Raw genomic sequence first — 24,992 nt, 5'->3', positions numbered from 1 at the left:
AATGATGGAGAAGAAAAAGAGAAAGAGAAGAACACAAGAAAATTAATTTCTGGGAATCTGCAGACTGAGCTGTGTTAATAAGTCTGGGATTCAGTTACAACCGCCTACAAAGTATTCAATTTTGTTATAAGTACTAAAAAGGCAAATCATCTCTGCAATAAAAAAAGGTGTGTTATCATTACTGCTACAATTCTGCATCTAGGTTTCCCTGTTAGCTTGAATGGGTAGTAATTTAGAACTTATCATTGCAATAACTGCAAAATACTTTAAACTACAACCACGGTGCCCCATCTCTCCCTATAACCTTTTTAGATTTAGATATAAATTATGTAGAAAAGTGATTTTCCCAGCCAGGTATTCCTTTTCACATCATTCACAGGCCACAATGCATTTAAAAATGATGATGATTTGTGATATAATGTTCACCTTTTTCTCTGTTTGTTGTAAAATGAGAGTTAAGCTAATTCCATGACTCGCTTATAAAAACAAAATCATTTAAGTTAAAAATTCAAACCTGTGTGAATGTTTCTGCTTTCCTTTTGGTTTGTTGGTTATTCTAGATTTTTTTGTATGTGGTGTTTGAATTAATTATGACATTTAGATTATTTTTTTCTTTCGGTGTTATTACAAAGCAGACCATTTTCAAACGTCTTGACATGTTGATTCATTTTGAATTTCTCCACATACATATTTGAATTATAATAAAAGCTGTCCAGCCTGAAACATTTGCAGATTTGCACAGATAATAACTTTAAAATACTGAATGATTTATTCCATATAAATGAAAACAATGTAGCCTGCATAAATACAGATGAAACACATGGAGGTACTTGTAAATGTATTGTTCAAATAAATATGTATATTGAATACAGTACATGAAATATGTCTGCTTGTTTGTGAAGCTAGGTGCTGGAAAACTTCTTTCACATCAACAGTCATATGAAGCTTTTCCACGAATACAAATGTTCAAAGCTCATGTCTTTACTAAGCTCCAAGTGTCAGCCACTTATTGTTAATTTAAACTATCAAGCATCCCAATTTTTGTTATGCTTATTAACTGTAATGTTGCTGTATGGGGCTTTATGCTTGTCATTTCAAATCCTCAGTGGCTTTTAAAAAGGTCAGAGATTCTGTTGTACAACCATTAGACATTTAAGATTAAGCAACGTCAATTAATCCAATCTACCTGAAATAGGGCTAATGCAGTGAATAAAGAAATAGGTCTTAATTTAATTGGGCATTATCCAAACAGTAGTTAGGGATGATTAGGTAGAATGGGGGGGGGGGGGGGGAATCCTCAACATTTAGAGTTTCACATGAACCCAAGTTTAAACGGCTGTGGATTTGTGAAGTCTGGAGATTACCTTCTAATAGGATCAGCAGAGCCAAGGTTGTCAGCCTGTTCTCTCTCTTTCCCTCTCTCTCTCTCTCTCTCTCTCTCTCTCTCTCTCTCTCTCTCTCTCTCTCTCTCTCTCTCTCTCGCCCTCTCAGATATGTCATTCTTCTTTTTCTTGAATAAGGAAGTTGAGCTCCCAGCTATAGTCATATGCCTGTCTTCAAGTAAGAAAATGATACAGAAACTCTCATTCGCTGATCCGCCCAACAAAACTTGCTGGAATTTCAACACTAAGCTAATGTTAGTTCTACTTTGACATTTTAGAAAATAAACGTATTTGCTTTCTTGCAAAGACTTTGATGAGGAGATTGATGTAACTCTCATACAGTATGGTATGAAGCTAAAGCCAAGAGACTGTTAGCGTAGCTTAGCACAAGCCTGGAAATGGGGAAACAGCTAGCCGGGCTCTGTCTGAAGGTGACAAACCTACCAGCACCTCCAAAGCTCACTAATTAACACGTTATATCTTTGTTTTATCTGTACAAAAACCAAGTTACTGCTCCCAGCCAAGAAACAGTCATGGCATATAACCGCTGGGGAAAACAACAAATACAAACAATTGTTTTGAGCAGATTAAACTAACAACATAACAAGATGTGTTAATTAATGAGCTAGAGGGGTGCTGATAGGTGGATCTTTTTTTTTTTAATCTTTGGTTAGAGGCAGGCTAGCTGTTTCCCTCAGTTTCTAGTGTTTGTGCTAAGCTAAGCTAAGAAGCTGCTGGCTGTAGCTCTGTATTTACCAGACGGATACGAGAGTGGCATCAATCTTCTTATCTAACTCTCAGCAAGGAAACAAATAAGCGTAGTTCCCAAACTGTTGAACTATTCCTTTAAAGCTTCAGTCTTTTATTTGGAATGATCATAGTGGACATACAGTTGGTCAGTGCCATGATCTATCTCAGATTTGGAAACGTTGTTAGGACTGATGAACAATGACTTTCGAATTAAATTTGAGTGGAGAACATTTTAATAATTTTGCCACAAATAAGTCTAAGAAACCTGCAAGGCATTTTCTGTCTACATCATGTCTTCTATAATGCTTTTGTGAACACTGGAGGTTCTTATGCAGAAGCTTCATTCAGCCTGTGTGCATGCAACTTTCAAGGCTAACCGGCAGCTGAGCATTGAGGTTATGAGACAGAAACGGAATGCTTAGCTTTTTTCATATTTTAACAATAAAACCGAATCAATTCAAACCAAATGAAATAAAGCTTAAGAACTTATTAGCATGTGCTGTATGTTGTCGGAGCTCCTCACATGCAAACACAAGAAAACAAAAGAGCCTCTTTAAAAAATGTTTACTATATAAATAAACTTTTGCATGTGCTCAAGTCACAACTTTCTGCTGTTAATTGAAACAGTGCTTAGTTAGCACCTTCTCTCCCTTTGACCCCCCTCCCTTCATACAAACAAAGGATAAGGTCACCTTTTGTAATTAGGAAAAGCTAAATAGTTTTAAGGGTTTTAACTCTTTTGAGTAACATAATGTAATCCCCTTAAGCAGGATTACCACACTGCTGTCAATCTTTGTTTGCTGTTAAGTGGTTATAGCCCAAAATTGTTATTGTTTGGGCATTGTTACCCTCTTTGACTCAACACCGATAAAATACTGGTTAAAGAAACTCCTCACAGTTTCAGTCTGATTTATGAATAATTTATTGTATTGCTTTTTAATGAGCCTATAAAAGTATGTACGTCTCTTTTATTCAACATGTGTCAGGAGGTGCATGATTTGTCCTTTATGTCAATAAAACACGTTTGCTCAACTAAATGAAATGTCTATTGGGTTTGGCAACAATATCTTGACGCTTTGATTAAATATTAAGTTGTCATCTTGCAATCCCTGTCCTGACCAGAAATCATGTAATTATGATTTTGTTGTACCTTAATCTGTGGGCCCTAATCTTCCTCTTTTTTCACAGACTGACATGAACATGACATCTGGAGGAGTGGAAAGATGGGTTTAAGATTTATGTAAGTAGGTTTAGAGCCAGCACTGACTGATGCACTTGAGATGGGGAGGAGTTATAAGGGAGGGTGTGCGCACTGGTGCCTGTTTGGGCGCACAGCTATACCCCTAAATTTAGGGCCAAATCCAACAGGACGTCCCCTCTCTGACGTGCAGCGTGGGTGCCGCGTGAGGAGGGGGTCTTACAGCAGGCACTACTTTAAAAGCCCCCTCTGAAAATGCTCATTATCCACTGAGCAAGACGGACTTATTGCTGTGCGTCTTGTGCGCAACTTTTCCAATCGGCTCTGCTTTGAAATTTACAACTTTACCAAAGAGCAGCGATAAGTTAAAAATAAGTTGCGTAATTTTGACCATCTTTTTTACTTTACCGACCAATGTGGCTTCTTGGATCAACTTCCCAAGTGATGATGATGATGGATGAGCGCCTGTCTCCTTCCGCACGCTCCGTGCAGAACCAGGGGGACAACCCGTCCACGGTCCACAGCATAGAGGCGATACTGGGATTTAAAGAGGACACCATCTTCCACAAATCAGCCTGCTACACCATGACAGAGAAAGTCCTGGTCAAAGATGCTGAGCGGAATGTAACCATGACCCCACTGAAGAAAAGTCGTTCCTCAGAAAGTTTTGACAGTAAGTTTCCTCCACTTTTCAGCATCAACTCAGTTTAAGTGCCAAAATATATTTACAACGTGCCATGTAGCCTGAAGTTTCTAAATGTTTAAACCTTTAACATAACACGTTTACTTTTTTCAGATGTTCTTGAGTTATGTGTCATTTTCTTCATAGTGCCCAAACACTCAGCAGATATAAAAAGCCTCAAATAACAACAAATTAATAAAAAAATAAAAAATTACAAAAAAATCGTTTTACCTGAAATTATAAGAATTTGATTTTAGGACGCATATTTAAACAAAACTTGAAATGTTCAGGCTTTTTCTCCCGGTACTCACGCTCTCCTTTCCCCGCAGGTGTGGGTTGTGCCAGCGGCGCCGCTGAAGCCTCGGCCTGCCCGGACTCACCGGACGGAGACGGAAAACTGTCCGATGATGAAAACCCCAAGAAGAAACACCGTCGGAACCGTACAACATTCACCACCTTCCAGCTTCACGAGCTGGAGAGAGCGTTTGAAAAGTCCCATTACCCGGACGTGTACAGCAGGGAGGAGCTGGCGCTAAAGGTCAACCTGCCGGAGGTCCGAGTGCAGGTATGTCCCCAAAAACAACCGCTTTCATCGCTTTTTATTTCATTGTGCGCGCATATATTTGACCTGGAGGCCTGCAGGTAGTAAGGATGGCTGCATAACAAAAATAGGCCACAAATGTGTCGCCATATCTGCATTATCTCCTAACATTTGTAATATTTTAAATAAATAAAACAATAGAAGATTAACAAAGAATATTTCCCTAATGACCTCATTATAGATGTAATGTTTACATTAAAGCTTTATTTTTGGGTATCTAACATTATTATATCAACTTTAAGAGCTACATTAGAAATTTAGAGCAACAATTTGTAGGATAGCTTATTAGTTTCATTTGCTCACAATCATTTCATTTGTAGGGGGATCATAAATATAAAACTAATAGAAATCATCGGATCTTAAGATCTCTTAAGATTTATTTATTTATATAAATACTTTGTAAACATCAACACAGCAACAACATTTAGGAACGCCGTGTGTTCGGAGCATAGAATAGGAAGTGACTGCAAAAGCTGTTTTATTTATTTTGGCTGAATTCTAATTGATGTCAGTTATTGCTTTTGTCAGAGATTCAATATTGAAAGAAACTGCAAAAAGTGGAAGTTCAATGAATTTCTTAAAATATTATGTTTGTACAATCACTAATTATTGATTACAGCATTACGATTTAATGCAAAGTGCTTCCTTTAATAGCTGAAATCATCACTTATATCTCATATTGTCAACCTCCACATTTCTTAATATTTCAATACTTTCACACAATATTAGGTTATATAATAGCAATTGTTTTTTAAGCCGTTGATTGTTTTTAGCTTTAAGCCTCTCTCTTCTATCTATTATGTGTATCAGTTGCCTGAATAAAGTTGTCTTGAGTTTAATTGAATTTAACCCCCCTTCCCCCCCCTTCCTTTCCAGGTGTGGTTTCAAAACCGGCGGGCCAAGTGGCGTCGGCAGGAGAAGCTGGAGGTGAACTCCATCAAGCTCCAGGACACCTCCTCCTCCTTGCTGTCCTTCAGCTGCTCTCCCAGCAGCTCCCTGGGCTCCGGTCTGCAGCTGGACCCCTGGCTCTCCACCCCCATCACCACCTCCACCTCCTTGCAGTCCCTCCCGGGCTTCATCACGGGCTCACAGGGCCTCCCGGGCACTTACAACCCTTCTCCACCCCCTTCCATGCCCTCTACCTTGCCGGCCTCCTTCCTTACCTCCCCGGCCCTGGGACAGAGCCCCCACCTGCCCCACATGGGCTCCATGTGCCTTCCGCCCCCGGCCTACCACTGCTCAGCTGATCCAAGGAACTCCAGTATAGCCTCACTGAGGATGAAGGCCAAGGAACACATTCAGTCTATTGGGAAGACGTGGTGATGCTGAGTGGAGGTTCAAAATGGACATCGAAACCCAGAATGCATCATGCTGCATATTTTGAAAAACTGACTACATCCTCATGCTGGTGGGATTGTTATTTTGAAAGAGTGGCATCTTCAGTTGACATCTATAGGATTTGAGACATCCTATAAGGGTAACACTTTACTTCTCTCTGTTTAGCAAGTAGTATTAATACATAACACACTATAATAAAGTTGTAAGCAGATGTAAGTGTTTATTAATGTATTTATCCTCATGGGCACCCATAAGTGGAGGCTGAAGTATTAACAGATAATGAATGACAATATAGTAAAGCACAGTTGTAATAATATAAAATGTCTTCATAGGAGAATTAATGTACATTAATATGAACTTAAAATAGCCTTAGCTGCTTACAACTACATGATAATGTGTTATGAACAATTTATTAAATGTTTTTATACTGCTGATAAATGCTAAATAAGGAGACGTAATGTAATGCAGTACCCTTACAGGCAACTATCTGAAAGTCTGTGACACTGACTGTGAAATTCCTGTAAAATATGAAACTAATGAACACTGATTATCTACACTGTATTTCTTCTGCTTTGTCTTCTCTGCATGCTGTGTTTACTGTAAAGTTTTACATTCATTCAGCCCCATCTCATTCGTATCCAGTGTTATGCCAATATAACAAGTCCATTAGTACCCATCAGTATTTATTCTACTTTTGTAAATGGAGCTCTCCTCATTTGGACTCATTCCTCCCTGCTGCTTTTTGATCTTCATCATGAAAAGATTTAACGAATATGAATACTTTCTCTACACAATAAACTTCATATTGTAAAATTTATAAACAAAATTGTGGCTAATCATGTTTTCCCTGACGTGTCACATTTGAGACATGAAGATTTGTCGGAACATGTCTGACAGGATGAAAAATATGTGTGTGTACATCAGGAACGACTGTGATGCAAAATAAATAATACAGCAGAATAGTTATGACCTGTAGTTGATCTGCCAATATCATATTAATGTCAAAAATGTTTCAAGTATTATTAATCATGCTGCAGAGTGGAAGTACATTGAAGCTCAGCACACACTAATTGTGGAAAATACTGAATACAGCACCCCTTAGTGGTGGATTCCACTAACATAATTATCAGGTTGGGAAAAATAAGCAATAAAAAGTTAGTGAGGAAGGGAAGCCAGTTGACATTTTCAGCGGTTTCATTCTGATATATCATACTGAAGTGAGTTTGCTGACTAAAACACAAATAGGGCCACACATTGTACTGTAAACACAATTTTGGATAAAAAAAATCCATTTAATAACCTCTTTATGGTATCAAGTTTCACACCACCGTAACATGTAATGTAATGACAAGAATGGAGGGTGTGATAAAGAAGCAGCTTAAACTCCCCGACGACTTCCTCCCTCTGTTTTTACACATAGTTTGTCAACCCACTTATTTCCTCCTCATTAACTACTGAAAACTTTATCCCATTCGCTCCTGGGATTAGACTCATAATGACGGGGTGAAAGTGGCTTGTACCTCTATTGTTCGCCAATCATCCGCGACAAATGAGGGAAGAGCACAGAAGAGAACACTTTCCTTTGGCTTTAAGAAAAAAGATGTGTAACCAAATTGTTTCAATTAGCATTTTCTATTGTCTGCAACCCCTGAGGGCTAATAATAGCCCCTGTCATCCTTTATCCTGCTGTCCTAAATACACACTGGGGTGTGTTGCTGTTTGTTCTGAGGAAAGCATCAAAGCTCACTGAATGTACCACAAACTGCTTTTGTCATCTGTAATTATAATGATGAGAACTCTTTATGCTTCACCCTGTTGGTAAGTTACATAAAATGTAACAACAGAAGCTCTCAAAATGGATGTTGTGCACAATCTGGTGGTACAAACTGGTTACTGTACAGGTGGCGTAAGCTTTATGAGCATTACATATTTTCAAACAAAAACTGAATGTGTTAAAAAAAATAAAAGGCCACTTGTTGTGTGCAAAGCATGATTAGACATCCACAATGCAGTTATCACAATGTTAAATTTATTCAGCATCTCAATGCATTCAACATAACCTTATCCTGTCAGTATGTAATCAAACTGCTGCATGATGCATATTAGAAATATTAAATTACTGATAAAATAAACTTATATTTGCTTTCCAGCATACTCTTAACAGCAGAAAAAAATATACAGTGTGAATATGTGATTACAGCACGTTTAGTTGATAATGATGACTGTCTTGCATTCAGGTGGATTCATTGTCTTGCAGTTTCAAAGCCAGAAGAAGAAGCTTGGACATCTATAATGGAGAAATAACTGTAAGGATAACATCTTATTTCCAAAAATGGTAACATTTGAAGAATCACTAATAGACACTGTCAACCCACAAACTAACCTCTCTGAGATATTTGTCTCTGTCCTCTTCTCTCCAGCTGCTCTGCAGCCGAAGCAGCCGGTCTGCAGTCTGTGGCGTCGTCTGTTCCTGGTTCTTTTGTTGCATCAGTGCCTCCATCAGTCGCTCTGTGACCCCAACTGTTTCTAAGGGTGTGAGGTAGTCACTGTCATGGTTTGTCTCCTGCAGTTCAGGTAGGCTCTCGATGCTCTTCTTTCCCATCAAATGACCTGGGGAGTCAGATGTAACGGGATGCATTAACTTTTCTGGAATAAATGTTATGGTCTAACATTTGGTTCAAACAACTGCCACGATAATCTGTAATTAAACTGTAAATAAAAATCCTCAGTTTCACAACATTGGAAGACTGGATCAAACCCAATGTATTCAGTATTTGTCTCCCATGAAACATCTTTCTTATCTAAAAGAGGTATGATTAATTACTTTAATGTAATTCAATTTGCTGAAATTGATTTATTTTGTGAGCCTGTCTATTACATGAACAGGGTAACGTATGAGTTATTAGAGCTGGCACAGAGATGAGATGTGCAGGCAAATCACTACATTAGTCCAATTAATAAATAGGCTTAACATTATGGTTATTAGTTATATTTGTTGGCATGCATATCAAGGAGTTCTAAATTAGCTTCAAATATTTTATTATATGATGCTCTAAATATTATCGCCAAATATGGTGCACATTTACCAAATAAATCAAGCAAATACAGTATTACGTCTAAAAATATATCATTTTGATTATCCTTTTTAAAATATGAAGTTTCTCTTACCTACTGCCCAGTGGTTGCCCCGTGGATACATTTTGCCAACGACAGCTGCAGGACTCTCTGAGCAGTACAACACACACGGTATTGTAGCCAGAATAATAAAAAGTGGCCACACCGGTCTGCAAGTCCATAAAAAGCACAAGCACACTCCGCCCATGTTATCAGAGAAAAGGTCAGCTCTAAATAGAAGTATTTGAATCCTAAGTTGAAGTTATTCAGCTTGATCTTACTTTAGAAAACCTCCACCATAGTTGATATTTTGTTGTGTGAGCCGACGTTGCAGCGGGGTAAAAGTGCTCCTGCAGACTTGTTGAAGTTACACTCCCCGATGCCTTTGATAGAAATGACAAATGATGAACGTTAAACGCCCCTCCTGATACAAGCTGCACGTCAGCGGGTGTTTTTTTAAAAGTGCCACGGTGGTGAAAAAGTCGTGATGACAATTGATTATCTATAGCATGTAATTATGAGGCTATTGCTCGCCAGTGTTTGTTCAGAGATTGCTGGTGATTGCGGGAAGTGTCAACGCCATTTCACTATGATGGATGGGACTTCTGAGTAATTGCTTCCGTTTCAGTATGTAGGGAAAATATAGGCCTAAGTATTCAGATATTTTACATAAGAAAAAGTAGTAGCCTTATATATTATACATGTAGTAAGCAAACTGTACATTAAGTTCAAAGTATTATATAGGCTAATAATAATAATAATAATAATAATAATAATAAATAATAATAATAATAATAATAATGCTAAATTATTATAACAGAATAGCATGTAAAAAGCATTTTAATACTGAAGGTTGAGCAACTTGGAGTGGAGCAACTTTTTACTACTTAATATAGCTAACTGTAAGTGATATGTTTTAAATGCTATAAGTCATCAAGTAAAAAGTACAGCTGTCAGATAAATCTAGTGGAATAAAAAGAGTAGGCCTTTGCAACCTAATTAGCATTGCTCTTATGTAGTGTTAATTTTGTCACCTATTTTTAATTTAGTCTTGTGCCAAATGTCCTTGTTAGTTATAGTCATATTTAGTCATTCACATATCTTTTTTGTTAGTCAAGTTTTAGTCGACTAAAAGTCTCGTCAGTTTAGTCTAGTTTTAGTCAAAAGATAATTCCGTATATCTTAGTCAAGTTTAGTCAAAACATTTTAGTCTTTTTTAAAATAAATTATTTCTGATAACCATTTCAGTCAAATAGTTATATAAAAATAAATTATATAATGTTATATAAATATCAAGCCTCTTCCTTATTTCACCAGTAAATTCCTGTTAAACGACAAAAACAACCACTGCATGGGAAAGGGATATTTTATAATAACTTTGAATGCAGCACGAAGCTGGCGAGGTGTATTTCAAGTGAACGCAACATATGTGTTATTTTTCAGACAACGGCAGCTACAGACTGTCGTATGTCCCCCTGTTGGAATCCTCTAAAGTGAAATACAGACAAACTTTTACGCCGTTTAGCTGTCAGCATTTTAACCGTGTTTACTCCAGCTGCTAGCTGACGGTAGGCTAACGTTACCTGCTGTCAAGTGTAGTGTTAACTAGCTAATGGTAGGCTAATGTTACCTGCTGCCAAGTGTAGTATTAACCCGTGCAGCGATGTTTCGGTTGCCTCTAAAGTCCATTCGTGCGCTTGCGACTTACAATGACTTACAAAGATACATAACAGCTACAAGTGTATGCACTACAGGATTTACCCTATCAGCCACAAATAGTCTCTAAATAAGCATCAGGCTGTTTTTGAGATTTCACATGAACAACGGTTAAAGTAGAATACCATAATTCCTCCGTTCAATTAGACCTTAGCGACGCACCCCAAGCTTCCATCCTTAACAAACAGCCATGTATATCGGCTCTTCCAGTCTCTCCACTGCTGGCTGTTCCAATTTAACGGGAGAGAGGAGCAAGAGGGGTTAGGATCATCTTCAGCCAGAGAGGACATTATTTCTTCAGCTTCTTCTTGCGTTGTCACCCCGGTGGGATATGTGCTAACAGGGCTTGCAACAGGTGAATTGGTCATGCTATTAACGTCATCGCTACACAATTTCTTAGTAAAACCAAAATTAATTAAACTGCCTTTTTTTCTTTTTGCCATGGCTATATGATGCTTACTGCAGAATGGATTTCAAGGATTTTGCGCGCCGATTAATGGCCTCCAACGTTTATTTTTTTTTCTACGAATCTTTGAGTTAACATCATGGTTAACATGTACTAAACAGGAGTTGAATTTGCACCGCAGCGCCGCCACGCCTTGATGCTCATAACAAGAATAGCATGTATAGTTATCTTTATTGAAGTGAATTATGTTCAAATCGCCAACATACATGAATGATATTTTTGCAGTTTTACACATAATTATCCACGATGATCACATTACACAAAACTGAAATTGCACGTCAAAATGACACATTGTCAATATTTTTAGAGACCCCCCCAAAATTTCACAAATCACGTTTTCAGGGGAGCCCATGTCTTATTAAGGGGAGCCAAGCTCCCCCTAGCTCCCCCGTAGTTCGCACCCTGCCCTTATGCCAACATTACCCATGATGTATCAACCGCTGACAGCTCCGTTTGTGATTTGGATGTGTTATGCTAGTAGTGGCTAATGTAGCAAGCCTGAAGCAGAGATGAAGAGCGGTTAGCTTTCCAATTCCACACCCCCAGGACTTTTTTACATTTTCAAACTTGTAGTTTAACTTAGAGCTTGTAGTTGCTTTCAGCCCCAACTGACATTGACTCAAGTGACATCATTTGAGGCAGTTGATAAGGCTTTGCGCAGCTCATCCACAAAAGTATAATTTATTTTTATTTTATTTTTTTACATATGACTATTCATGGTTAGTACTTCTCCACCTGTTGTATGATTAAAATATATGTATCAATATATTTTCAGTATCCTGTAGGAGTGTTAAGTCTGAGAAAAAAAACCCTGATGATAAACAGGTTACAATAGAGACTGTCCTCGCCCGAAAAAGGCTCCCATAGGTTGTTTGTTAAAGCAGCAATTACGACTCATATTAACGTTTATAGTGGTGGCCCCCTCTAGTGGCCACAATCTTTAACAGAAAGCCTGTGTTACAAACTGGGCATTTACCAGGCAGTGAAGGTCCAAAAAAAGATGCTATTGGTCGCACTATGGGTAACGTAGGATCCAGGATCCATTTTTTGGGAGCTTGACTCATACTATGGCATTGTGGTTTAATTTCATCAGGTCTCAGTACAGTACTTAAAGTACATTTGCTGAGTTACTTTCCACCTCTAGGAATGTCAGAGTGTATACATACTCTGTTACACGTGAAAGCCTTTTCAGTCCATTCAAAGTTGAACAAGTACAGAGAAGTATTAAAAAGCATGAAAAGTATTCATCATACAGAAAGCCCCCTTTCAGAATGTTACATTATTATATATTATGGTATTATATTACTGATGCATTAACATGTTACCAGCATTTTAATGTGTTTATTTTAGATTTGAAGATTCAAAATAACTACAAAGCACAGCTGTCATATAGTAAAACATACAATATTTGTCTCTGAAATATAATGGAGAAGTAGTATTAAGTAAGTAGCATAAATCAGTTAGCCAATTACAGTACAAGCTCCTCTAAACTGTAATGAAGTAGAGTATTACATGTACCATAGTCTAGATTAACCAATGAGGGGAACCTGCAGATTAGAATCAGAGCAGAACAGATTGAAAAAGCCATGTGATGTAGATTATTCTGAGACCCCAAAAACTGACTTCATACAACATTTGAAGACATACCTAACCTGTATGCAACACCAGTTTAATTTATTTTTTAATTCTTATATTGTGTCTGTTGAGTTTATATTTTATTGTGAAGAGCTTTGTGACATTTAATATGCAGCTACAAATAAGATGTACTCATTTGCCGTTTTCTAAACATTGCCTTGTTTTCAGAATAGGAGAAATGACGCAGAAGTTGCGAAAGAACACAGGTCATGAACGATAATTCATATTTTCGCTGCAGACAACACCTGTCGTGTGTTCAGTTACAAGAATCTGACAATGCGGCATATGCCAGCTTGTTATGCGTAGTCCACATCATTTATCGGTACAGTTTATTACAGTGTATTTATCCCCTTGGAAATGTCAACAGTGTGAATTAAGCAGTCCTCAAACACAGTGAGGCTCCCACGCATGTGGCGGTGTGAAATTCTCATACTTGACTGATCCCTTTCATGACAGTATTGACAGACAGATTGCTGGAGGAAGAGATCAATGAGGACAGATAAGGAGTCCACACAGGTAAGTAACATTTTGTGTTGAAAAGGTTGGCGGTTTCCTCTGGGTATTGTCAGGTCAAAAGCCCCACACACATCGCACATTGGAGAGTATCTCTGCCTCGTTACATATCTGCGTCCAAGGATGACCTTAACAAAACAGGATGAGTCACTTATAGTCAAAGGGCAGTATCAGGTAGTGCCATCTGAAATATTTGTTAGTTTATTTTTAATGCGAGACAACAAGATCCTGCTGTAGTCGTAGTCGTAGTCGTTGTAGATGTTGCTGTGTCCATGCAACAAGAAAACATCTTGAGAAATTCCAGGAATATTAACTGTGTCACTGAAATAAAACTGCTTTGAGTGATTTTAAAAAAAATATTTATTAACTTGAGAGGCCAAGGAGTTCATAATTATTCACCCTCTCAATTAGGAGTTCACCAACAGCCAACAGTCATGTCTGATTGCCAGGCCTTGAGCACCTGCAGAGACCATTAAAATTATTTATAACCACACTATTAAACCAGATAAATGATTAGTTAGAATGTTTGAATAAGCATGCTTGACTGCGTCATTCAGTTTTTTTGCATGTGCAAGCTGGTAATTATGAGTTTTGATTGATTCAATAAAAAAAAACTATAGTTCGATACATTGGTATCCTCCTGCTATGCATAACTTTTTTTTTTAATCCAGGTAGAGTACTATTAAAAGGAAGACTGGATAATGCAATAATATAACTCCAACTATAATATCCTGGTTTCATTTGTTGGCAGTAGAAACAGCAGATGGCACTGTTGGGCGAATTTAGGGAGCATTTTTATGGTGAGTCATGTGTCAATAACTTAAAGTTTATATTTCACATGTACGCTATGTATCATATGTTGTAAAAAGCATGAAACTACTGAATTCACTTTATACATTATCTACACTTTATGCTTTATTATCATGTATATAAAACAATACATTATTGTAATGTTACATGTTTCTTCAGGCTTATTGGATTGTATTTCATGTAATAAAGTGAAAGTGATCTCATTATCAAATTTCTTTTTGAGCTGTGAAAATAATCCCCTTTCTTGTTTCTATTCTTCCTTTTCAAGTGTCATGATACATTAGTGTTCTGATGGTGCTGTCTAGACTATAATAATATTGGCTTTATGAAAGCAAAAATGGGCCATTTAAGAAAGGAAGTGACAGAGTGTCAATCAGTTTGCCATTATGAGGTCTATGCTGGCAACTATCCAATCAGAGACATCAGTAGCACTGGGATTTAAAGAAACATATTGCTTTGCTTTCATATAGTTACACAAGCGGCAGAGAGAATATAAATGACTACTTCTATTGTTTGCAAATTGGTTGTTTTGATAAAGAATGTGCAACTATTCAAGCAACATATTGCCTTGCTGTATCTTTTTAATCTGAGAAATCATCTCCGTGCAAATTCCATTTGTTTGCAGGACAGGGTATTCCTCTTACATTTCCCAATTAAGGTTGGAAAACGCAATGTCTGAGTGTATCACACATTCCCTCCAACTCTTCTCCAGCTATATGAGTGAAATATACAAACCCAAGGACTCCATATTTTTATGCATGCAACTATTCTAGGTGTTTTGTTCATCATTTTTCACACATTCTGCCCCCAAATAAACCATTCAGTATCTCTGGAAACTCCACTAGAACTTAAAATAAAGTTTTGTGGGTTTGATCATTGTCTGGGTGACCGCTTGGTGAGGCAGTGGGGTTAAACAGGTTTTAATTGGTGGTTAAACTGGGGGTCTGGATTCCCCGAAAGGATCAGATACAATGCTGTTAAGCAAAATTATTACTTACTACTTACTTTTTCAAATTATATATTTTTTGACTGAACAGGCCTATGTTAATAATTACATATTTCTGCTTCACTACAGGCAAAATAGTTTTTTCATGCACTGGTCAATTTTGATATTATGGGCTATTTTGCTTTCATACCATATCTTCTCAGACTAATGAAAAGAAAATATCCAAAATACACATTTAGGTGTTTATTTTACTACATCTAGATTTCTTCTAAATTCACCAAAAGTTAGTATTAAATAGCCTAATGCCTTTTTTGCACATTTACACATAAAAAAACCCCAGAAACATTGAAATAAGAATTGTCTTAATGTAAGTAATCAACTGGCTAAGTTTCATGGCAATATCTATTAGTTCAACTTTTTACCCCATTTACCTGTAGTGCATCCCCTTAAAGTGTTAAGCAGCTTCTCTTTGCTGCTTATAGCCTTGCATGAATGGAGACAACGTGACGTCGTGACTGTGACTCTGTTCGGGGTGGGGGAGCATAGCAACCTCAGCCTCTTCTCCTGCACGGAATCTTTCAGAGGCGGGGGGCACCATGAGGGCCTATTATGATGCACAAATCTAACTGCTTTGCAGTGTATAAATTGCATTTGTGTTGTCTGATGAATACATCTGGCTTGATCCTTTCCATAATGAAGGCTAATTAGTTTATGCTGCAGCATTCATGGCTGTCTTTGATAGGTCTGCCAGATGTATCAAGGACTGGTAGCAGGCCAAAGAGAGACAGCCTTATTCAGCTGAAAGCCTCTCTCTGCAGTCTCCCAGGTAGGTTATGAAATACTTGTTTTGATCCTGTTTGGTTTACCAATTTATCTATCACATGTACTATAATGGGATGCCACCTTTTACGTTTAAATTGCCTTGTTTTTGTCAAATATAACATTTTATTTCTGTCTGTACACTGCTGTGGAATCTACATGAATAAGTAAATCATGCTCGTATTTGCATTGTGAAATAGCAACATGGCATGATAATGAGTTACAATCCTTCATGTGTAGAAGAAAATGATGCCATTACTGTATGTGTTGTCATACCATTTTAGGCTGAAAAGTAGCCATATATCTCTTATTTTGATATGTGCTTTATATGTATGCATGTAGGTATGGGTCTTGCTAGATTTAAATCAAAGTTTATAACACTTCCATCCTAAATAACGAGAAGCCGACACAAGACTCGTTGACCTTGGAATACATAGCCGGATAATGGGCAGTTGGGCCTAGGCCTCCGCTATTTATGCAATATGTTATAAATATATAATGTTATCAATTCCTGAATACAAATGTGCAGGATTGAGTTTATGAACATATCCCCGCACCAATTGGCTATATGGCTATGCTATGGCACAGGCCTAAAAGAACATGTAAAAAATTGAAGCGCCTATTTACTCTTCTCCTGCTAATTTCCTTTTCTTCCTCTCTATCTCCCCCACCTCCCTCTGTCTCCCACTCTCTCTCTTCTTTCTCTGCACCAGCTGCTGTTGCTGTTCCAGAGCCAGAGTGGAGAGTCCCCTCGCCCCCCTGCACAGACAGAGACAAAAGGCCTGATTCGCCTGCTGAACACTGCCCCCTTTCTCTGTCCGTCCCTTCATGAACGGCCGTAGTGGTGGTGGTGGTGGCGGGGGCTTTAGGAGAAAACGAGGCCCGGACTGGGACTAATATCTAGGACTGACCCAGTGAAGGAGAGTGGAAGAGGGGGAGGGGAGGAGGAGGATGGGGACTGGAATGGTTGGGGCTGAGTAAAGGCAGGTGCTGAGGCCTCTACAGGAAGACATTTTTTTCCTGAATATCTCTCAGAGTGGAAGATAATTTGACAAGGGTATGCCACATTTACCTTTATATATGCATGAACGTGCATGTTTATGTGTGTCTGTGTGGTGGCATATGTGGGCAGGGGTGACGTGTTTGATGGAAAGCATGGTGCATGTATAGCTTGTGTGTGCCCATGTCAGATTGTCTGTCCTGTACATGGGTGTAATGCTGCTGCGGGCTGCATGAAAGATTTTAGTTTTCGGATACTAGACTAGACTACCAGTGTGTCTGGGATGAGAGCAGTGGGGGATAAATAGGCCAAGGTACCAGACTGAGCTTCTACTACCATCATGGTTACCTAAATATGCTCCTTCCTTTCAATGTGTTAAGTTGAATCTCAGTTGCTGTTATCAGCCACCATTTGTACATTATTTTGTTTTAAATCATACCTCTTACAACCTATTTAGTTGTTCACATTGTATGATTTTTCTCATTTTCTTTACTGTTGTCCTGTTTTTAAATGTCATGGTAACTGTGCTAACCCAAACACCATATTTTTTGTGCATTTTCTGGACTTATTCTACGGCAGTGCAACCAACCAGAGCAGTTAATCTCCTTTAAATTTCCTTTATGTTGCCACCTGTCTATTAAATGTTGTGTTCTTTTTTGACTAAATGTATGACAATATTCTGTACATTTAGTTTGGTGAAAAATGTTGCAGTGTTTCCAGGTAGGTTGGCACACTGCTTCTGCCTGTGTGTTTCTGAGGCCGTACTGCAGCGCAGGGCTTTATGTTGGGTGACCGGAACCAGATGAAACCGGTTTGAGGCAGACAGAGGGCTGACAGGAACAATGCCGTCCCTGTGCTCCAGACGGATAGAGATAGCCCAAGCTACTTCATGGCAGCCCTTCACATCTTAGCCACCGGCTACCATGGAACAGGCAGAGACCATGCTCCTGCTGTTGCTCGCTGGATGTCGGTGTGCTACGCAACGCGGCTCATAGCGAGGGGGGCAGGGAGATTTGGGAAGGGACGAGGGCAGGGGGACGTGGCTGGTTGGGAGTTCTGTGAATCTGCAGCCTGGAGCCTCCCACACACACACACACACACACACACACACACACACACACACACACACACACACACACACACACACACACACACACACACACACACACACACACATGATCTGTCTGTCTGTTGTATGTCTGTGGGCTGCTAGTGGTGCAGAGAATCCTTACCCAGGACCACCACCACTCACCAGATCCATGGATGTAACCTGACCCTGTATTCTGGGCCTTTGCATGGTCGGGAAGAAGCAGGACTTTTTTTTCCTCCTCCAGGCAGGGTGGGGTGGGTGGCTTTTTGAGGGTTAGTATTGTTGTGACTGTTTGTTGCAGGATGGAAGGAAGAAGGGAAAGGTTTGGCTAGTGGCTGGAGAGGGACGGAAGCAAGAGGGTGAGGAGTGGCTGATTCTCTTGCATGCTTCCACCATTGTCGTTTTACATTCACTTTGCTGAGATTTTAGTTTTACATAGATTATGGATTTCAGGTGGTAATGGTGCATGTGTATATTACACTGCTGTTGTTGAGAGGGATTCTGTGTATTTTTCACATTTGTCTGTTTTTAACCTTAATTTACTTTGTACGTCAGGCTGCTCTGGCTGTCATGGCTGTGACTAGCTGTTCTTTCCACCAGGCCTCTCTCTCTCTGCTGCAGCCTCACAAAGCTAAGCAGCCATTTTTTCCCCTCACTGCATTTCTTACCAGCCCTCTCCCTCCATAACATTTCTCCCTTTGTCTCTGTCATTTTGTTTATGTTTACGTCATTGTTACAACTACCCCATCGTCTGGATTGAACTGAGAATTGTTTTTGGAATTCTTTTAATTAAAGATGAGGCTACAAGATTGGTAGGTCTGTGTGTGGGTGCAGATGTGTTTGACCATGCAAAGAGCAGTACTGGTTTAACTGCACGCACTGTAAGCAGATCAGCAGCTGTGCCTTTTGTCCCCAACACCCATAATAAATACAGACACATTTCGTGCATTTCAGTCCAATCATATCTTATTTGCAGTGCTCACTATAAGAAAAATAAAGAGTGGTTGGTTCTGAAGAGTTATAACCCACTGAAAGTTAAGTTTTTCTGATGTTGAATAACATTGTAAGACCTTTTGCTTAAAGAATTCACCTACAAAACATGTTTATGAAAATTGCTTGTTTTCGATAAATAAACGGGTTTGCTTGAGTGACCATTACATCTTTTCCATCACCGTATCAGAAGTCTTCCCCTGTCATCATGTTCATATTTACATATTTCATTCAGCTTAAGTATTGTTTAGAAGTTTTATTCACCCCTAAAACCAGCTGCCAGTCTACTGATCACTGAGGACTCAGGAAAATTATTGAAAGGAAAACTTTTAAAAGTACTAATTGTCTATATTGTATCAATTACTTGGACCATATTCATAATTATAATATATAATTATAGATCAGAATATATAGTATATTAAAAAAGAGGAACTCTCTGATGCCTCTCTTGCCTAAGTCCATTGGAAGCTTTTCAAGAAAAGTAAAATGGATTACATTAGTACACTGGTATACTGTTTTTCTCCCTATGTCATTTGTTTAATTATAGCAATCCTGACCGTGTATTGATTGAAGAGGAAAATGTTTTGCTAAGTACCCACATTTAATATAATCAAAATGTCAAATCTACCCCCCGTGGTGACCAGCAAGTGGTTCCCTGGGGTTTCTCTCTGAAACAGCTCAATAAAGTTACCCAACGTAAGGACAAATGAGTCATACATAGGACTAATTGTACGTCACCTGGACAAATCTTTTCAGAAGAGCTTTGCATCAGTGTGGTGCACAGACTGAATTGAAGATGTAGCAGGAGAGAACCATAGCTCAGTCTGCTAATGTATTAAGTAAACATCAAGCACCAGAAAGCAATGACTAAGTCATAGTTAACATGGTATTTTATAAGCTGTACTATATATGGACACTGCTGCACAATGTGGTGACAAATGAATGATGAAGTCATACAAGCTGGGAATCTGTGTAATATCACACTATTAATAACATTAATTTGTTCTTTCATGCAGTATATAGCTAGGACCTTTCCCACTAACAGTAAACATGAGACCACTTTCAAGAACTCAAGTAATGCCATTGTCTGTTATAATATTTAACTATAAAAGGGATGAAAAATATAAAACTTGCAATGCAAACATTTTTTATTGCATTGTGCTTCAGTTTTTTTTTCAGAATCCAAGAGAGCAGCGCTGAAAACAGTTAATTATTCTTTTATGAATAGCCTCAGGAAATCAGTATGTGAAATTCTAAACTAGTGAAGAAATGATTTTAACAGGTATTTTTAATTTAGAATGTCTTGAGCAGCTGCTTCCATTACAGTCAACAATCGACAGTCTAGTAAATGTGAAGGACACTCTAAATAATTTATACTGACTGGAATGTACATCCACCCTCCATGCCAAAAATTCCATTAAATCATTATCTTTGAAAAATTGTGTTTGTTTTATTTCCTTTACTGGCTAAGACAGGATTGTTTATACTTTTCTCACCCACAATTTATGAATTTTTCAAGGAATACAGATTTTTGCATTGCTGACTTCATTTCCCAATGTCACACTCCAACTTGATCAAAACTGAAAAGCAGAGACACTCATGAACAGGATCATATTACAGTGGCCTTAGTCTTTGCTGCAAAATATAACCAATTTATCACTTTTAACTAGGGTTGGGTACTGAAACTCGGGGCTTTTACAGCACCCGTGCCTTAACAACCGGTATCTACCGGACCGAATAGTAACGCGGATTTCGGTGCCTCATTTCGGTGCTACTGAAATGCCAGCGCTGCCCTCTGATGCTCCAAAACGGACGTTAGAGGCAACAGAAGCATCGCTGCATGTGACATATACACATAATACATAATAACAACATAATACACTTGGCAGCAGGTAACGTTAGCCTACCGTTAGCTAGCAGCTGGATTAAACACAGCTGTTAAAATGCTGACAGCTAACGTTAAACGGTGTGACTTTATTTCACTGTAGAGGATTCCAACACCAAGACGTAACAGTCCGCAGCTGCCGTTGTCAGAAAAACAACACAGACGCTGTGTCACTTGAAACTGGTGCATTCAAAGTTATTGTAAAATACCTTTTTTCAATCTAGTGGTTGTTTTTGTTGTTTACTGGTGAAATAAGTCATTGTTATAAGTTATTGTTATTACATTTTTAATAAAGCATTTCATTTTGACCATATGGCCTTAGCAATAAACAAGCCTTTCTTAAATGTCGCCAACTGTTGTTTTGTGCTCCTTTTTTCTTTTTTAAATATATACTTAGTATTGGTTCAGGCACCGGCACCATTTTAAAAGTTTTAGCACCGGTATCGGAAAAAAAACAAACAATAGCCAACCCTACTTTTAACCTAAGCAAATTCTAGTCTCAATATGAATTGATTGGTTACTTCCAATTACCATAGGAAAAGATAATGATGGATTTAGGATGAAAATTGAAAATTCATGTCTACAAGAATATGAACCTTATGTTATCTATGATCTATGGATATTATTGTCTTTTATCTTACCCAAGCCTAAAACCAAAATATCAGCTTCACACACGGCAATTAATAATCTAATAAACAGATTGCCATGAATAGGCTAGGAACATCCAACACCAGATCACAAGGGATCAACTATAATAGTACACTGTGTTGATCCTTGATCTGCTATGCTGATTTTTGGCAAAGATAAATGAGTAAAACCATTATTCCCCTTTCACTATCACATAAAAGACAGCATGTTGCAGCAACAGTAGTCTATATCCACAACGTTCAACTTTCGGGATTGCTCCAGTGCCACCGGAAATTCCACCGAATGTAACTCTTTTCGGCCGGATGATCTCACTTTCTGCTTTCTTTGTGTTGTAATTTTAAACTATGGTTATGGTTAACTGCTCCTCAGATCTCTGCAGGGTACATCCAGTCAGCTAGCTAGACATCTGTTGAATCTGAGTTTTCTGTTGCATGACTAAAACAACCTTTAAAACGTACAAGTTCTTTCCTGAGGCTATTTAGCAGCGGCACCGTGGCTCCATCCTGCACTTAGCACCGCCCAAGACGATTGTGATTGGTTTAAAGAAATGGCAATAAACCAGAGCACGTTTTTTCCCGGAATGCTGTGTGGACTAGCCAGACCATCCTCCACAGTGCTGTGGAGGAAGGTCTGGCAATGCGAGACTACAGTAACAGTAATAAGAATGTGATTACATTCAATTCTGTTTTTCTGTTACATTAATCAGATACAAACAACTGAAACAGACAGTAAGAAGACATTTATTGCAAAATGTGATATCTTATATGATGTTGATGAACTCGTATCATTAGATATAGTTAAAAAAACATAAACATGGCTTACATTGCTCATTACTCTACCATTTCATCTGTGTTACCCAGGTGATCCCCTCATCAGAATAGAAGCAGGACCATGGGAGATATGAAAACGCCAGACTTCGATGACCTGCTGGCGGCCTTCGACATCCCAGACATGGTGGATCCTAAAACTGCTATTGAATCTGGCCCCAACAATGACCATGATGGACAGGTCAAGCAACCTAGTGGTCGAGTGACTACCAATGAAGAGGAGTCCCACAACCCCTCAACAGGACAAGACATTGGCGTTAGTGTCATTGTCAAGAACATCCGAAACACAGACACTAGTAAGCATGGTGAAATCATATCAGAGGAGGGTGGTCATTTCCACCCCCAACCCAATTCTGGTTGCACTGGAAATGGACTTCATAATGGCTTCTTGAAGAATGGATGGATAGCTCCCAGGGAGAAAAAACAACCAGTTAACAATAAATCACCTACCTTTAATCAGTTCAGCCCCATTTCCAGTGCTGAAGAGTTCGATGATGATGATAAAATTGAGGTAGATGACCCCATGGACAAACAGGGAGGTCAGTCATTCTTTAGATCCACTACTAGGACAGAGGACCAGAATCCCAAATATTCTGTATCAGTGGACAATGTTTCTCAGCCCGGAGCAAATGGAAACCAAAACCCTGATCAATACAAGAACACAGATGGCACTCTGGGAGGTTCAAAGTCTAACGAGCCCCCTCAATCAAGCTTACATGAGGGGGAACATCTAAAGGGAACTGTACCCAAGTATCAAGGTCTGGAGTGCAATGAGGCTGAAGAGCCAATGGGGCTTGTAAATGTGTCCAGTATGTCTCAAGTCAAAGCCAAGTCCTCTGCAAAACTTTCATCTTGTATAGCAGCCATTGCAGCCCTGAGTGCCAAAAAGGTTTGTGCTACAGACTTGGTTTTTTTGGATTGTCCTACAACACAAAAAGAAGCCACTCCGATTAATACAAATCCAAGAGCTCCAGAGAAGCCACATGAGCAGGAGTCAGCCCTAGAATTTGCAAAGAGGCTGCTAACAAAACAACCAGAGAGCCCCTCTAGTGTCATCAGTGAGGGTAGCAGCAAAGATTCCCCTGCCTCAAGCACAGACACCCCGGTCATCCCAAAAGTCAGGATCAAAACAATCAAGACGTCTTCCGGCCAGATCAAGCGTACTGTCACCCGAGTTGTACCAGAGTTTGATCCTGAAGGTCTGAAAAAAGACGAGAATAGCCTTCTTGTCATTGCAACCACCAGTGCAAATTCCTCATCTACTACCACAGTATTAGCCACCACTGGAGGCCCTTCAATTGAAATAGCCAAGCAAATGACTATTAAACCAGTGGCGACCGCTTTCCTGCCCGTCTCAGCAGTCAAGACAGCCGGTTCCAAGGTCATCAACCTGAAGCTAGCTAACAACACCACAGTCAAAGCAACAGTCATCCCCGCTGCGTCAGTGCAGAGTGCCAGCAGTGCCATCTTGAAAGCTGCTAATGCCATCCAGCAACAGACTGTCATGGTACCTGCTTCCAGTCTGGCTAATCCCAAACTTGTGCCAAAGACTGTCCATTTTAGTAAGCTCAATCTTCAGCCTCAGACTGTATCCTCTGCTGTCTGTGATCTCAAACAAGCCCTGTCCTCCTCAAGACATCCACAGCAAGTCAAACAGCAGACAATTATGGCTGGCCGGACCTCAAAAAAAGTCTCTAGGATTCAAGTGTTCACCAGCTCTCAAAGCTCTGTAGTGGACGCCTTCAACAAAGTCCTGAGTAGCATAAATCCTGTCCCTGTGTATGTCCCGAACCTCTCTCCGCCAACCTCAGCTTGTATCTCGCTACCCTCACGTGGCTACAAGTGCCTGGAGTGTGGAGATTCATTTGCTCTTGAGAGAAGCTTGACACATCACTACGAACGTCGTAGTGTGCGGATTGAGGTCACCTGTAACCACTGTGCCAAAAGTCTAGTGTTCTACAACAAATGCAGCCTCTTGTCTCATGCCAGGGGCCACAAGGACAAAGGGGTTGTCATGCAGTGCTCACATCTAATCCTAAAACCCATCCCTGCAGATCAGATGATAACCACAACACCCTCATCAGCCCCACCCAACATTACTGGCACCACTCCCAACCTCCAAGCACAAACATCCACAAGTCAAATCTCAGGGAGAGTTGCTGGTGGAGGGTCCCAAAGTACAGTGATTTCAGCTCCATGCAGTGCTTCTCTTGTGGCAGCCATGCCGTTAGAGTATGATGCATCAAAGCTCTGCAGGCACAGTCTAAAGTGCTTGGAGTGTAACAAAATGTTTCAGGATGACAGCTTGCTAGCTATGCACTACCAACAGGCACCAGAGTCCAGTGGGCAGGTGTGTATTTTTAATTTGTGAACTGCTACTTAATATTTATTTAATTAATCAGCCTTTTAGTGATTTATTGGTGGGAGCAGCTATTTTGGGGAGGATCTGGTTCCCATTCATTTTTCCCATAGACAATGGTACGTGACTCACATTTGAAGCACAACTACAGCTTGGATCCACATGAAACATTAAAAGAAGTATCATTTATTCAAAGATAACCCCTCAAATTATGGGTGCAATC

The 24,992-nt window shown here is 39.3% G+C and overlaps 3 protein-coding genes across 6 annotated transcripts in view; 2 read left to right on the top strand and 1 right to left on the bottom strand.

Annotated features, from left to right (window-relative positions):
- The first annotated feature begins 3,655 nt into the window (after positions 1 to 3,655).
- On the top strand, positions 3,656 to 5,936 carry rx3 (retinal homeobox gene 3). Its single transcript, XM_028601099.1, has 3 exons — positions 3,656 to 4,007; positions 4,358 to 4,577; positions 5,490 to 5,936. Exons 1-3 carry the CDS (start codon positions 3,745 to 3,747, stop codon positions 5,934 to 5,936), a joined length of 930 nt encoding a protein of 309 aa, XP_028456900.1. The 5' UTR covers positions 3,656 to 3,744.
- A 2,069-nt stretch (positions 5,937 to 8,005) lies between these two features.
- Positions 8,006 to 24,992, bottom strand: part of grp (gastrin-releasing peptide) — a 25,737-nt gene continuing 8,750 nt past the window's right edge. Inside the window, exons 2-5 of one of the 3 annotated variants that reach the window (XM_028601103.1) lie at positions 9,347 to 9,448; positions 9,120 to 9,235; positions 8,335 to 8,561; positions 8,006 to 8,238 (exon numbers count right to left, since the gene is read on the bottom strand). In XM_028601103.1, the coding sequence (XP_028456904.1) occupies positions 8,185 to 8,238; positions 8,335 to 8,561; positions 9,120 to 9,150 (312 nt within the window). In that variant the 5' untranslated portion in view covers positions 9,151 to 9,235; positions 9,347 to 9,448 and the 3' untranslated portion in view covers positions 8,006 to 8,184. Of the gene's footprint in view, positions 8,239 to 8,334; positions 8,562 to 9,119; positions 9,449 to 24,992 lie in introns of all 3 variants that reach the window. The other 2 variants (XM_028601101.1, XM_028601102.1) reach the window with 2 other exon arrangements.
- znf532 (zinc finger protein 532) overlaps positions 16,930 to 24,992 on the top strand; it is a 13,776-nt gene continuing 5,713 nt past the window's right edge. The window contains exons 1-2 of one of the 2 annotated variants that reach the window (XM_028601096.1): positions 16,930 to 17,027; positions 22,444 to 24,760. In XM_028601096.1, the coding sequence (XP_028456897.1) occupies positions 22,475 to 24,760 (2,286 nt within the window). In that variant the 5' untranslated portion in view covers positions 16,930 to 17,027; positions 22,444 to 22,474. Of the gene's footprint in view, positions 17,028 to 18,150; positions 18,420 to 22,443; positions 24,761 to 24,992 lie in introns of those variants that run through there. The other variant, XM_028601095.1, reaches the window with a different exon arrangement.

The sequence above is a fragment of the Perca flavescens genome, chromosome 16, assembly GCF_004354835.1.
Source record: "Perca flavescens isolate YP-PL-M2 chromosome 16, PFLA_1.0, whole genome shotgun sequence".
Taxonomy (NCBI): Eukaryota; Metazoa; Chordata; class Actinopteri; order Perciformes; family Percidae; genus Perca; species Perca flavescens.
This window is presented reverse-complemented; position numbering and strand designations above follow the sequence as displayed.

What these genes read in the sequence shown, in the direction of transcription:
- rx3 (XM_028601099.1), top strand. Translation starts at nt 3,745, where the DNA reads ATGTGGCTTCTTGGATCAACTTCCCAAGTGATGATGATGATGGATGAG. An exon ending in TCAGAAAGTTTTGACAGTAA is followed by an intron (nt 4,008 to 4,357) that starts GTTTCCTCCACT and finishes GGGTTGTGCCAG; the next exon opens with CGGCGCCGCTGAAGCCTCGG. An exon ending in TGCCGGAGGTCCGAGTGCAG is followed by an intron (nt 4,578 to 5,489) that starts GTATGTCCCCAA and finishes CTTCCTTTCCAG; the next exon opens with GTGTGGTTTCAAAACCGGCG.